General features: G+C 37.1%; 1 protein-coding gene across 1 annotated transcript in view; it reads right to left on the bottom strand.

Moving 5' to 3' along the window:
• Positions 1-14,950, bottom strand: part of STRN (striatin) — a 78,410-nt gene that overhangs the window by 15,577 nt on the left and 47,883 nt on the right. The window contains exons 8-11 of the mRNA XM_023747804.1: positions 12,498-12,608; positions 9,789-9,932; positions 7,611-7,747; positions 243-418 (exon numbers count right to left, since the gene is read on the bottom strand). Of these exons, the coding sequence (XP_023603572.1) occupies positions 243-418; positions 7,611-7,747; positions 9,789-9,932; positions 12,498-12,608 (568 nt within the window). The remainder of the gene's footprint in view (positions 1-242; positions 419-7,610; positions 7,748-9,788; positions 9,933-12,497; positions 12,609-14,950) is intronic.

The following is a 14,950-nucleotide window of genomic DNA, read 5'->3' as shown; positions in this document are numbered from 1 at the left end:
ATAAGGATTGTAATCAGGATTCCTGCGGAACCAGATCACACCATTCTTCCCTAAGTGTCAGTTTTCTAACCTAGTATTAGACTGTGAGTATAAAGGGGAAAACACTCTAAATTATATGACATGGTGAAGAAAGAACAGAAGAGATGTATGAGAATTCAATAGTAAATAATAAAGTCAGTATTTTTCTGCTGAAAATCTGTTAATTAAAATATTCAAATAAAGTTAAAGTAGAATATTCTCACTTTTTGGCTGGGGCTGTTTTCTGTAAATTCCACATTTTTAATGTGTGATCTTCTGATGCTGTTATCAAAACAGGCTCAATGGGGTGGAAAGCAAGGGCTCGAATGCCATCAAAGTGACTTCTTAACGTAAATTTAGGGTTCCATGTCTTCCTCAGTGCATCTTTATTATTTGCTATCTATTAAAGAAACAAAAGAAAAATACCTATACATTTAGATCAGGATAGAGAAAAAAACTATATTTCAACATTAATTCTTGCTGATTTATCATTAAACCATCACATTTTGCAACTTTCAAAACAATATAATTTTTAAATGTAAATAACCAAATCAATAAGCAAAATTAGTAATAGGTCAACAGTGGTTTTCTTTGAAGAAATATAAGCACTATAATAAGAAAACAGGTTACAATCCAATACAGAAAGAGGATGAAATAATTTAATAAGGTAAAATAAATCTTCAGTAGGATGATTAAAAACAACAAGTAATTTCAACCTAAATTATTCATCCTAGTACAGAAACTAATTTTGGGTAAAAGTTGAAAAACCAAGTTATCTTTAAACATGTTAACATTATAGAATATTATCATACTTTTGAGACTTTCAATACTCTCTAATAACTAAATAACTAAATTTTTTCATCAAATTGGTAGCAAAGTTTATAAACTGGAAACATAAAATGTTAAAATTAGAAGAGATAATCAAATGTTACAAAAATAGATTTCATTGATAAAACACACACATCATTGTGTTGTTTTTCTCCACATAAACTCCATCTCAACACTGAAAAAAAAAAGCACAATGTTTTCATTTCAAGTAACAGGGAAGCTAACGAGGTTGGTCTATGACAGTGATGGCGAACCTTTTGAGCTCAGCGTGTCACCATTTTGAAAAACCCTAACTTAACTCTGGTGCCATGTCACATATAGAAATTTTTTGATATTTGCAACCATAGTAAAACAAAGACTTATATTTTTGATATTTATTTTATATATTTAAATGCCATTTAACAAAGAAAAATCAACCAAAAAAATGAGTTCGCGTGTTACCTCTGACACGCGTGTCATAGGTTCACCATCACTGGTCTATGACTTTACACTCGCACCATGTATGAACTCTTCAAACTCCAGGCGCAGATCCAGGGGAAGACAGAGTCTAAGAAGGAGAGTCTGATATTTGGAGTTTTTCCCCAGACAGTGTTTACTGACACCAGAGTGGAAGGCTGAGAGGTGGAGCTGTGCTTCTGACTCCTCTGCAGTACAGGGGGATGCAAACTGGTGTCCAAAAACTGGGGCTCGGTGAACTACCTTTCTTTGGGTTTTGATTTCAAAGGGCTGCATCCTAGACATAAGAGTAAACTGGAAGAACACAAGCCTTTGCAGGGACTGCAGATGAGCTATATATAGATCATGTCCACACCTGAAAATGGAGTGAGGTGATACAGATTTCTAGTGGCTGCAGGCAGTTGATAGAAGCAAATTAAAATATACTCTCTGGGGGAAGATACCATCCTAGGCTCAAAGTTATTCTACAGACAATTTTTCAAATATAGTTGTTTGGACAGAATAAAAGATAACTGTGCCCATATGAGATAATCCTATCTAATAAAGAGGGAATATGCTAATTGACTGCCCCACCCTCAAAGATGGCAGCACCCACAGCCAATAAGAAGGGAATATGCTAATTGACTGCCCCACCGTCAAAGATGGCGGTACCCACAGCCAATAAGAAGGGAATATGCTGATTGACTGCCCCACCCTCAAAGATGGCGGCGCCCACAGCCAATAAGGAGGGAATATGCTAATTGACTGCCCCGCCCTCAAATATGGCGGCACCCACAGCCACAAGATGGCAGCACCCAGTCTGCTCAGCCCTGCTGGGGCGGCAGGCTCGAGCAGCCACTCCACATGCCTGCCTCCGGAGACCCCCAGCCCCTCAGCCTCGGATGGCGGCTGCCCAGCTGCCCAGGGCCGCCCGAGGCTCAGGTAACCAGGGCCGGCCAAGGCTTGCGCTGCCGGCAGTGGCAGCAGCAGAGGTGTGATGGGGCATCGCCTTCCCCTGATCATTGGGTCGCCTCCCACCCCTGAGGGCTCCCGGACTGTGAGAGGGGGCAGGCCAGGCTGAGGGACCCCTTCCAGTGCATGAATTTTCATGCACCAGGCCTCTAGTAAAACATAAATGAAAACAAGCAGAAAGAACACATAATAGTAACAGAACTAGAGTTTCTGATTCAAATTTTAAAATAATCATGCTTACTATGTCCAAGAAGATAAAAAAGCAAAAGTTACAATTTTGGAAGAAATCTGTAAACAATGAGGAATTCTAGAAGCAAAAATATAAGACCTCAATTAGTTTAATTACAAATTTCACATAACTGAAGAGAAAAGTAGTGAACTGGAAGATGGGGGCCATAAAATAATCTAGATTGAAGTATGAAAAATAAAAGATGAAAAATACAGAAAAAGGAAATAGGAGACAGAGGCTATAGAAAGAAGATCTAACAATATAACTACGGTTATATTATGGGGGGGACAGTGATAAATAGAGTAGTGCAACAGCAGTATTTGAAGATAAATGGCTGAGAACTTTACAAAGCTGATGATCTAAGAAGTTTAATAAAAAGAAAACTAAACCTTGGTTGACAATCAGGACATAGGGAAATATCAGTCAGAGGAAAAAATAATCAGACTACCATTGTATGACCAATAGAAATGACAGTTGATTTTAGCAGAATACAACAAAAAAGGACAATGAAATAATATATCTAGAGTGCTTAAAAAAAAAAAACCCTTGGTAATTGGAATTCAATACTAGAGATAAGCTAACCCATTTAGGTGAGATAAAGAAAATTTTAAAAAACCAGAAAAAGATTACTGGCCACCAGTAGATAGATCTTCACTAGAGAGAGAAATATAAAGTGTTCTTAGAATAAAGGGAAAGTGATCCCAGATGGACAGTCAAACACACAGGGAAAATGGAAAAAAGCAAAATGAATAGTGTAAATGGATAATCCTAATTTAATATCGAGTGTATAAAGCAGTACCTTGTTGGAGATAAATGTATAGAGAAATAAAATATATAACAAGAATGACATTATACACAGGGTGTGAGTTTTGTTGTTTTTGTTAATCCTCACCTGAGAATATTTTTTCCATTGATTTTTTTGGAGAGAGTGGAAGGGAGGGGAAAAGGGGGAGAGTGAAAGAAATATCAATGTCAGAGATATTTGCCTCCTGCATGCACCCTGACCAGAGCTGGTGATTGAACCTGCAACCATGTGCCCCCTTGACCAGAAATTGAATCCTCGACTGGAATTTGCAACCCTTCGGTGTGCAGGTCAACGCTCTAACCACTGAAAACACTGGTCAGGGACAGGGTAGGAGTTCTAAAAATAGAGTTAAAAATGTTCAAAAGGTATGTGCATATAATATTTTTTTAAAATATTTTTATTGATTTCAGAGAGGAAGGGAGAGGGAGAGAGAGAAGCACCAATGATGAGAGAGAATCATTGATTGGCTGCCTCTTGCACGCCCCCCACTGGGGATCAAGCTCACAACCTGGGCATGTGCCCTTGACTGGAATTGAACCCGGGACCCTTCCGTCCGCAGGCCGATGTTCTATCCACTGAGCCAAACCAGCCAGGGGTGTAATATTTTAATTGTAACCTCTAGGGTAATAATTAAAGGAGTAATCTATATATATAAGATCCTAATATGCAAACTGTCCCCGTGGGAGTTCAACCAGGAGATTGATCCCTTGCTACGATGTGCGCTGACCCCCATGGGGCAGCATGGAACGAAGGAAGGCCCCAGCCAGCAGCTAGCAGCCAGAGAAGGGAGGCCCCGGCCGGCAGCCAGAAGGCCCTGATTGGTCCTGATCGCCAACCAGGCCTAGGAACCTACCCGTGCACGAATTTCATGAACTGGGCCTCTAGTGAGTGTATAAACTCCAAGGAATGGGGGAAGAGGAGAATAATAAAAAATAATCAGGGAGAGAACCAAGATGGCAGCATAGGTAAACACCAGAGTTTGCTGCCTCAAACAACCACTTCAAAAGTACAATTAAAAGACGGAAAGGACATCATCCAGAACCACAGGAAGGCTGGCTGAGTGGAAATTCTACAACTAGAAGGGAAGAGAAAAGCATACCGAGACTCAGAGGAGGTGCAGTGAGGAAGAAAAATACTAAGGCGCGGAGTGCATGCAGAGCGGGCTGGCGGCTGAGGGCGCGGTTGTCGTTTTCAATCGGGAGGGAGTCTCAAGCTCTGAGCTCCAGTTCCGGGCAAGTCTCTAGGGACCCAGACTCATACGGGAGAAGCGGGACTGTCTGGCAGCGGTCGGAACCCGAGGGCAGCTTTCTCTCCGAGGGGCTTGCAGCGATTACCGGGACACTGAGAAGCAGAGCCTCTGAGGGCAAGGCTGAGAGCAGCCATAACTGCTAGCCCCGCCCTGTTGATCCTGTGGGACCCGCCCCGCCCAAGCCCTGCAGGGAGGCTTTTGCTGGATAGCCTCAGGCAAAGGCTAGATTAGCACCTCCCTAGAGATCCAGGAGCCAGGAAGCCCAGAGGTCAGAGTGGGACCATCCAGTTTGCAGCTCCGTGGAACCATAAAAGACACACTCAGGGGGCAGACTCAGTGAGCACCAAAGCCCCACTGAAGCAGGTCTTGCCCCAGAGGGGTGTCTCCAGCACAGAAGCTCTCCCACTGCAGACACAGCTGATTCTCACAGCCAATTGGCCTGGAGGTCAATTCCTCCCAGTGATAACTACAACAATCAAGGCTTAATTACAACAAGACTGTGCACAAAGCCCACAAGGGGGTGCACCAAGAGTGTCTACCTCAGGTAATTGGGTCACTTAGCACAGAAAGGCACTCTATCGACACAGCAAAGCATAAAAAATGCCGAGACAAAGAAACAGGACACAAATGACAGAAATGGAGGAAAGCAAACTGCAGGATATAGAGTTCAAAACCACACTTTTAAGGTCTTTAAAGAACTGTCTAGAAGCCGCAGATAAATTTAATAAGGCCCTCGAAAAGACTGGTGAGACTGCCGATAAATGTAGTGAGATCTTCAAGAAATCTAGTGAGACCCTCGATGTTGTGATAAAGAACCAACTAGAAATTAAGCATACACTGACTGAAATAAAGAATATTATACAGACTCCCAACAGCAGACCAGAGGAGCGCAAGAATCAAGTCAAAGATTTGAAATACGAAGAAGCAAAAAATACCCAACCAGAAAAGCAAAATGAAAAAAGAATCCAAAAATACGAGGATAGTGTAAGGAGCCTCTGGGACAGCTTCAAGCGTACCAACATCCGAATTATAGGAGTGCCAGAAGAAGAGAGAGAGCAAGATATTGAAAACCTATTTGAAGAAATAATGACAGAAAACTTCCCCTACCTGGTGAAAGAAATAGACTTACAAGTCCAGGAAGCGCAGAGAACCCCAAACAAAAGGAATCCAAAGAGGACCACACCAAGACACATCATAATTAAAATGCCAAGAGCAAAAGACAAAGAGAGAATCCTAAAAGCAGCAAGAGAAAGAAAATCAGTTACCTACAAGGGAGTACCCATACGAATGTCAGCTGATTTCTCAACAGAAACTTTGCAGGCCAGAAGGGAGTGGCAAGAAATATTCAAAGTGATGAATACCAAGAACCTACAACCAAGACTACTTTATCCAGCAAAGCTATCATTCAGAAGTGAAGGTCAGATAAAGAGCTTCACAGATAAGAAAAAGCTAAAGGAGTTCATCACCACCAACCCAGTATTACATGAAATGCTGAAAGGTATCCTTTAAGAAGAGGAAGAAGAAGAAAAAGGTAAAGATACAAATTATGAACAACAAACACACATCTATCAACAAGTGAATCTAAAAATCAAGTGAATAAATAATCTGATGAACTGGTGATTGTAATAGAATCAGGGACATAGAAAGGGAATGGACTGACTATTCTTGGGGGGGGGAAGGGATGTGGGGGGTTCGGGAAGAGATTGGACAATAATCGTGCACCTATGGATGAGGACAGTGGGTGGGGAGTGAGGGCGGAGGGTGGGGTGGGAACTGGGTGGAGTGGAGTTATGGGGGGAAAAAAGAGGAACCAATGTAATAATCTGAACAATAAAGATTTAATTAAAAAAAAATAATCAATCCCAATATAGGCAAAAATAAGAGAAAAAACAAACACAGAACAGTGGCACAAAGAGATGACATGCTTAAATCCAAAGATATCAGTCACTACTTTAAAAAGAAATGGACTAAAAGCTCCAATTTAAAAGTTTGACAAAGGTTAGATGAAAAAAAAGAAGTCAACTAAATGGTGTTTTTAAAAGACAGACACAGAACACAAGGATACAAAAACATTGAACAACAATCTGTATCACATATGGGAAAAATGGAATGCAAGGAGTCAGTTTATATTAGGTTATTATAATGTATAACAAGAATGACATAGACATAGGGTGTGAGTTTTGTTGTTATTTTTGTTAATCATCACCTGAGGATATTTTTTCCAGGTGAAGAAAAATGGACTAGGATGGGAGGTATAAAGAAATATGGATTTTAGCTGTTTTTGGAGGTAGAAACCAAAACACCTACTAATGGACTTAGCACAGAGATTGTGAGTTTTGGATTTACAGGAAGAGGAGTGAGTGGTGAGGATTCCTCCTTGGAGTACTTTCTTATCATAGTCATGGTTGGCTTAAGCATCTGGCCTACATCTTCCACGCATCAGGAGCTACACTGTATTCTCCAACAAAGATGATGAAGTAGTAGTCAGAGGATTTTAATGAAGAGGTAAAGATAGGTTGTAAATAGTTTTATGAAATAAGCAACTGTTTTTCTGACAATTTATTATGATGAACAATTACAAATGCATTTATGAAACAGCTGTGTTTTGATTGCATCAAGGTATGATAATTTCAATTTTGGTCCAAATCACTATGAGTCAGCCTTAAAACCTTCAGAGCACCCTATACACATCCCTACCTAATAACAGCTAAAATCACTTCTCAGCAGAATACTGATGTACTAAAGAAGCAAGACAAATGATATCTTTAGGCAGGCATGAATTTCAATTAATTACTGATGCTCTAAAACATAAAACAAAACTCAAATGTAGTAATGGAAAAGAAATCCTTCCTTTATCTAAAACCAATAAACAAGCTATACTAACGTACAGATTTAGGTAAAGCATGTAATTTTAATCCCTATATGATGTGGAAAATATTTTTATCTTTATAATATATCATGAATAAAATTCTATACTGGTGAAGTTTTGCTCCTTTATTACCATCTTTTTCTATAACATTAACTTTTTACTTTCAAAAATGAGTAAAAGCAACAAAAATAAAATGACCACTCACGTCATATGTTAGTGAATCTGCTTCATTAGCCACAGTGAGGCCTGCCAATTCTCCAAGTCCCAGTTCATTTTCAAGGGCTTCATCTGCTCCCATGATGAATGACTTCCCAGAGGAAGGAGGAAATGTCAGTGCTTCCACTGAAAGAAGACAAAAGAAACACAAAAACACCTCTATAGAGTCAATAATTAATCTTATAAGGGCATGTCTACATTTGATTATTTTAAAATGCCTTTAAACATAAAATTCAGTGAGCAGAAAATCCTGAAGAATTATTTGCTTTTTTTCATATCATAATCATAAAGGTGTCATCTAATTAGAAAAATAAAACATGAAACAAACCCAATCGTTACTGTCCTTTCTTTTACACTACACAGAAAAATAATGTGTCTAAAGGAGAGTCAGTTTTCCTCATATGATAGTTCTTGCTAATTACCCAAATTATTTCTATCAATTATTAAACATATATAGCAAGTAATTCTGAACACTGTTGGTCTCATTCAAATAAAGTTGTTAATTCTATAACCTGGAGGAATGCAGAAAATTTCAAATAAAAATGGTACGACTGAAACGTGCTGATATGAGGCAAAACTATTACGTAGCAACAGAAATCAGGATACCCTCTAAAGAGGAGAGAAGGGATAGTGATTAGAAGGACTTCTAGGGTCCTGGTCATGTCCTGCTCCTTGGCCTAGAGGCAGTGGTGACATGTTTGGGTTCCCTTTGTAATAATTCACTGAGCTACACTTTGGTGACTTCAGCAGTTTTCTGTAGGTATGTTATATTTCATTTAAGAATGCTTATTTTAAACAAAAATTCTTAAAGTGTCCATTTGAACACTTTTCTTTAGTTTCCAACTGTGCTTCAAGGTGTCATATTTATTTTGTGATAAATATAAATACCCTTACTTTATAACACTGTACATATACCAATCCAATCCCTTTAGTCACCATCACAGAAGAACCAGTTAAAAGTAAAATGCTAAATTTATTATATAAAATAAAGATTTTATTTAATTTGACCAATAATAAAATGTCACTTTTTATAAATGCAAACTGTCAGAGGTGGTCACTGTAGTTTTCTATAGGTGGTTACTTCACTGATGACAAGCATTTATGAGCTCATTAGATGAATTTAGTAGTTTAAACTTTGGCTGTTAAAGAAATAAATTTTTTTCTTAAAAGTAACAAATAGATTTATTAATTAGTATATGTAGAAAACTGAATTTACAAGGTGTTTTTCAGCAATAGACTCATTCCTATAATTTTTTATTCAGTCATAAATATTTGTCAAAGAAATGAAAGAATAGCTTTGTGCTTTTAAAAATAGTAGTGGCAGAAACTCTACTGAAAAAACTTTTAAGAACAAAGTGGAGTACAAACTAAGTTATTTTCAAACCACCATGCTTTAGTTATTATTAAAGCAGCAATAATACAAATGGGTTTTACCAAAACATACCATATGTCCTCTGAGGAAATTCAAAAAACCCTGAACATTTACTAATGATGAGGGGATTATTTAAATTAGAAAAGCAATTTTCATGCCAAAATTTCAACCACAAGATTCATGCAAGACTGAGACTAGGTCTTCAGCCAGGTGTTTTGTTTTCTATCATTTTCATATAACTTTATGCAGATGTTAAACAAAAATTACTCCTACAAAAAAAGACAGATTTGTGGGATTTGACCATACATATTGTTTGGGCTAATTTAGCTAGTGCTCAAGAAATGGCCAAGAAAAGCCTGAAAACACATACCAGTGGCTAAACTAGCAGCCTTGAGTGTTGAAGAGAGAAAGCAACAATAGGCATAACCTTATTTGATTGCTAAGATTTCTTAGAACTTAAGACTATAATGCACCTTAAGTATGGCACTACCTCCTCAATTAATAAAATAAAAATAAAGAAATGTATATAGCACACAAAGGCCATGGAAGCTTTATCTGAAATGGCAAAGATGTTCTAAGCTAGAATTTAGAGTTGGTTTTTAAGTTTGTGTACCCCTTTTTAGGTCTTAAAGATTGAAGTTGGAATCAAACCCCAGTGAATATAAGATAATCTAGATTTGGGGAACGACAAGTATTGGTAGAATACAATTCTTCTTATAGAGAACATTTTCTAATAGGAATTTAGATATGTATATCCAAGTGCTTTTTGTGCTCCAGAGTGTCTTAAATACTCGCCTTCATCTGCTCTATTTATTTCATGTTCAGGAAGCCTGGAGCTGCTGGGTCTGGAAGGTGAACCCACAGATGGCTGCAATGAAGGAAGTTCATCAACATCTCTCAAATTAGCAAGCATATCTTGTAGTTTTGACCTATTGGGCCCTAGCCCAAAAAAGGGAGGGAGAGAACAAAAGAGAGGATATAGAATTATTCAACTGCATTGAAATGGTGCCATAAACTTTATTCACCTTTAAAGCTACCCTACTATATTAAAAAGTAATTATTTTCCAAATTTTCAAATTATTTTAAAAGTTTATTTCTTGAAAAGACATTTTACATATATTTTTAAAATTAAGTTAATGAAATATCATCACTATTTGTATGAAAAAAATGTTCATGTGCAATTTCAACCATTAAAAATAATATTCTATCATTATTGCATATTGGTCTAAATTCAGACAGACACCACAGACTGTGAAGCTATTGCTGTATACCAAATTAAACAATAACATCACTTTTTGTTTGTTTGCTTAAATTAAGTTGCATTCATTGCCTGACATCCTGAAGCTATGGTACCCGAAGTGAAGTCTCATGCCCTGCTGATTACTTACCTGAAACTTGATTCTTCATTCTCCCACATCCCTGTTTTGACTGTTTTATATAGGATAGAGGCTGAAACAGATCTTCGGTAGTTTTTCCTGTTATAAGTTTAATTAAGAATGGGAAATCTTACCCATAGTCTGTTATGTTTTTTTCCTATACCAGCATAAGCAATTTTAACTAATACCTAGAAATATATTTCAAGACAGCATGACTGGAGTACACAATTTGACTGGAAATATATCTACTAGACCATATTAAAAGAATTCAATCTTTCCCAATGAGTAAATAGTTCAATTAATACAATATTTATAGATTATAAATTAATGCTTCATTTATCGATTCAAAGTTTTGTTTCAGTTCTTTTTATCATCTTGACTTGTTCCCAGACTACCATTTATCCAGATAATATGAACTGACAATGAAAACAAAATGTGCTGAACTTGTCTATAGCCTCTCCAGCTTCAAGAAAAGACATTAAAATTTTTCCCCAGAGAGTCATTTTTCCTCATCATACTAAAAAACTTTATGCTTTATGCCTAAATACTGATCATAATCCCTACATTCAGGAAATAACTTCTATTAATAGGAATACTGTTCCAGTCAAATGGTGCAGTTTTAGATCTTAAAGTGCTAAATTTCAACTACAGCAATGCCTTGATATTTGACAAGAACTGAACAATCAATATAATAGTACGTGGGTTCTACGTAAGTCCTGATACCATTCCAATTTAAAGATCTTTTACATTTCAAGACATTATTGCAGCTTAATGACTTAAAGAGATATATCAACTTTAAGTCAATCTAAAAATTAAAATATTCTTTTTCTCATATATGATATACAAATTTTCCTCAAAATTTCAGTTTAAAGGGGTTGGTCATCAATTTATTTGGATAAAAGGTACAAAATATTCTTATTTTAATATTTATATTGATTTAATTTAGATTGAGAAGACATCAAATGACATCATCTCTCAGTTATGTAATGGTTGGCACAATGATAACATCAAAAACGGTCACTGACTTTTATCCATTCAAACTTACTTGTAAATTTTAAAATATTTTAAATAAACACTTAAATGTTTTCCAATAACTACCAGGTTGTAAAAGAATGTCCTAACAGAAGTGACTGGTCTTTGATAAGCTTTAGCATCACTACAAAAAGAAAAAATATATCCTTCCAGTCTTCTACAACTTTTAAATACATGTTTTACTAAACTGGATTTTAATCTCACTTTACACTACTTTAATATCCCAAAGGATGAAATTTCTATTGCCAAAAAAGGAAGACCCACATTCATACTGTCAATAAGAGGAAGCACAAGGAGGTAGTTTCACCTTGTTCTCCTAAAAAGGTGTTTAATGTTTTCAGGGATGTTTGAAAGCTTTTGTATTTCCACTTTACAGGCTTAACTAGAGCTATTGCTAAACTTTATTAATAGTTTGCATAGTGAATTATATATATGATTCACAGGGCTAGAAATTTAATTTTAGCTTCTATTTTTCATGTGGCACACATTTTATTGAAAACAAAAAAGCTAATTGGTAATGTTATAAATGGAATTGGCCAAAAGTTTTAAATTAATAAATACTTTTAGAAATTGTGTACTTGTGCCCTGTATAGCATATAATGGTGAAAGCAAATGAATTGTGTGTTATGAACACATAGAATATTCAGGGGTAGAAATTAACTTTCTCTCTGTCTCTTAATTCTAAAATTATAAGCAATAATTTTGGTGGATTGCCAGAGGGTCAAACTAGATGAGATTTAAAATTGTCTAAAACTGTCAACAGTGAAAAATCATTATTGTAATTTAAGTACAAATATTTTTAAAAATCAAATTATCACTATGTTTGAATACATAGTTCCACACTCTCATGAGGCTCTGGATTTATTACTGAAATACGTTATGATTCCACAATAATATGCATAGTTTTTCTTTTTTCTTTTAAAGTTCATAATTGCATAGCTAACCATTTAATTTCAACCCCTGAGAGCAAGTGAAAAGGAAAAGGTCAGGAGTAGAAAAGAAAAAGAGTAAGTAGTTTTAGGAAAACATTGAAAAAAATTGGGGGATATGAAAGAGGCAAGATTTATGATTTACAGATACAATGTTTTCCACTTACTCTTCACCCCCTTTTTCCCCTTTCTCTCCTTTTTGTATTGTTCCTTGAGTTTGGTAATTACTCCCTGGTCCACATTCCAAGCTTCAGGCATGAGACACTGGTCTTCCTTTTCTAAACAAAGTAAACAAATGAAACAGCCTTTTTCAATGAAATATTAAACACTGTAAGTCAATAGTTACGAATGACATAACTATTTTCTCCTTAGTATCATTAACTTAAAAAAGACATTAGCTATATGTCACACAAAACACAGTATCTAAGAAATGGTGACCAATTCAATTTCCTAGATAATAATATTAAATTTCTCCTGAAAGAGACATAGAAAAAAAGCACACACACCTGGAAGATGTGACTTTTATTAAATTAGGCCCCAAAATGCTATAATCAGGAACCCCTCATTTTCATCCCATTTTCTGAATTAAATTAGGAGTGAATCACAAATTTTTTTATTAATTTACATAATGAGAGATTATTATTAAGAGATTATACAAATAGACTTCAATGATCTTTTCATTTGGAAAATTTTATGTTTTGGCATGTGTTCATCAACAAATGACCATTTTTATTTTATAGGACTTATAAGGAATACTTGAAAACTTAACCTACATCCAAAATTTATACAATTTAATCAATCTAATAAATTCCTTAAGTGGAAACAAAGCTTCTAGTAAGAAAAAAATTACAATCACTAATTTTCACTATTTTGGGAGAAGAAAATTTAAAGAATAAATGTTATATATATTATACTTACTATAAAATAATTTATATACTATATAATGTCATGTGTTAGCTCAGAACTCTCCCTTGAACTCAAGACTCATATATCCAACTGCTCATTCTACATTTCCATTTGGAAGTCTAAATAGTATCTCAAACTAAACAAACAAAATCAAATTCCCAATCTTCCCCATCCAATCTGTTCTATCCACAGGATTCCCCATTTAATTTGCTGCAATAGTTGTCCTCTCTCCCCACCAAGTCTATTATCAAGACTGGTTGCCCTGGGTTCTTTATACAGCATCCAGAGTAATGCTTTAACATAAAAGTCAAATCCTGCCATCCTTGTGTTCAAAACCCTACATGATTTGGTCACTTCTTACTATATTCCCCTTAGAAACACTCTGCTCCAGCCACTCTAGCTTCCTTGAATTCCTCAAGCATATTATGGCTGCTGCTATCTTAGGGCATTTGCTCTGGCTTTCTTTTTCCCAAACACTTTCTCCAGATACCATATCCCTAACTTCCCTCATCAAGTCTTTTGCTCAAATGTTATCCTCTCATGGCACTTACCATGTACACCTTATTTTAAATTGTAATGACCCCACACCCACCACTCTCTATCCGCCTTATTCTGTTCTACATTTTCTATTTTCCATTGCATTTATCATCTTCTGACATACTATTCATGTACTGTGCTTAGTGCCTATATCCTCATACTAGACTGCAGGGACAACAGGGATAGAGATCCTCACCTAGAACACTTGCCACACAGAAGGCATTTGATCAAAATTTGTTGAATGATTGGACTAAACCAAAATATGCCAGAATAAACAGTAATCTGTTGGGTGGCTTCTGGATCCTCAAATGCCTTCAGTTGTGTGATTTTAAATTAGTCTTAATTTTTTAAAAATAAAAACATTATCCTTGTCATAATCTTAACTAGACTTATAATAACAATAGCAATGAAAGGTCATAGAAGTTGTGTGGTACAATCTATTTACTTGGCAGAAACTAACAAGATTCTTAACCTAAGCATATTCACCATTTTAGGGGTGTGAGGAGGGATAAAGGAAGCACTTAAAATGGTTTAAATGTCCATTCAACTACACAGGATTTGCCATTTAGTTTTGTTAATTGCTTAAAAGTGGAATGCTTTGATTTAGAAGTATAAAACACATAAGATCAAAGTCCTGGTAAAGAAACCTCCAGTTGACTGAAAGATTCCACTCACTCATATTCATAAACAAAAATACCCAGTACACTACTAAAGAGCGAGACAGCTCAGATGTGGGAACAGTGCCTCAGATTTTCACCAGTAACTTTGTAGCAGGCTAGGTTAAAATGTACACACGGGTATCATAAAATACTAGAGGCCGGGTGCACAAAAATTTGTGCACTGGCGGGGGGGGGGGGGGGGTGTCCCTCAGCCCCACTTGTGCCCTCTCACAGTCTGGGACCGTCGGGAGATAACCACCTGCTGGGCTTTAGGCCCCGCTCCCCGGGTGGCAGATGGCAGGCCCGATCCCTCGGTGCCTGCCCCGCCTCGCCAGGTTGCGCACACGGCAGGGCCAATCCGGGGGTTGGGGCACCGCCCCGGGTCGCGCACACAGCAGGGCCGATCTGGGGTTGGGGTGCCGCCCCGAGTCACACACATGGCAGGGCTGATCCGGGGGTTGGGGTGCCACCCCGGGTCGGGTCGCACATGGGACGCCCCGGGCGGGTTGCACACGGGA

The sequence above is a fragment of the Myotis lucifugus genome, unplaced genomic scaffold (genome assembly GCF_000147115.1).
Source record: "Myotis lucifugus unplaced genomic scaffold, Myoluc2.0 scaffold_6, whole genome shotgun sequence".
Lineage (NCBI taxonomy): Eukaryota > Metazoa > Chordata > Mammalia > Chiroptera > Vespertilionidae > Myotis > Myotis lucifugus.
The sequence above is the reverse complement of the archived record's forward strand: the minus strand, read 5'-3'. Positions and strand labels throughout refer to the sequence as shown.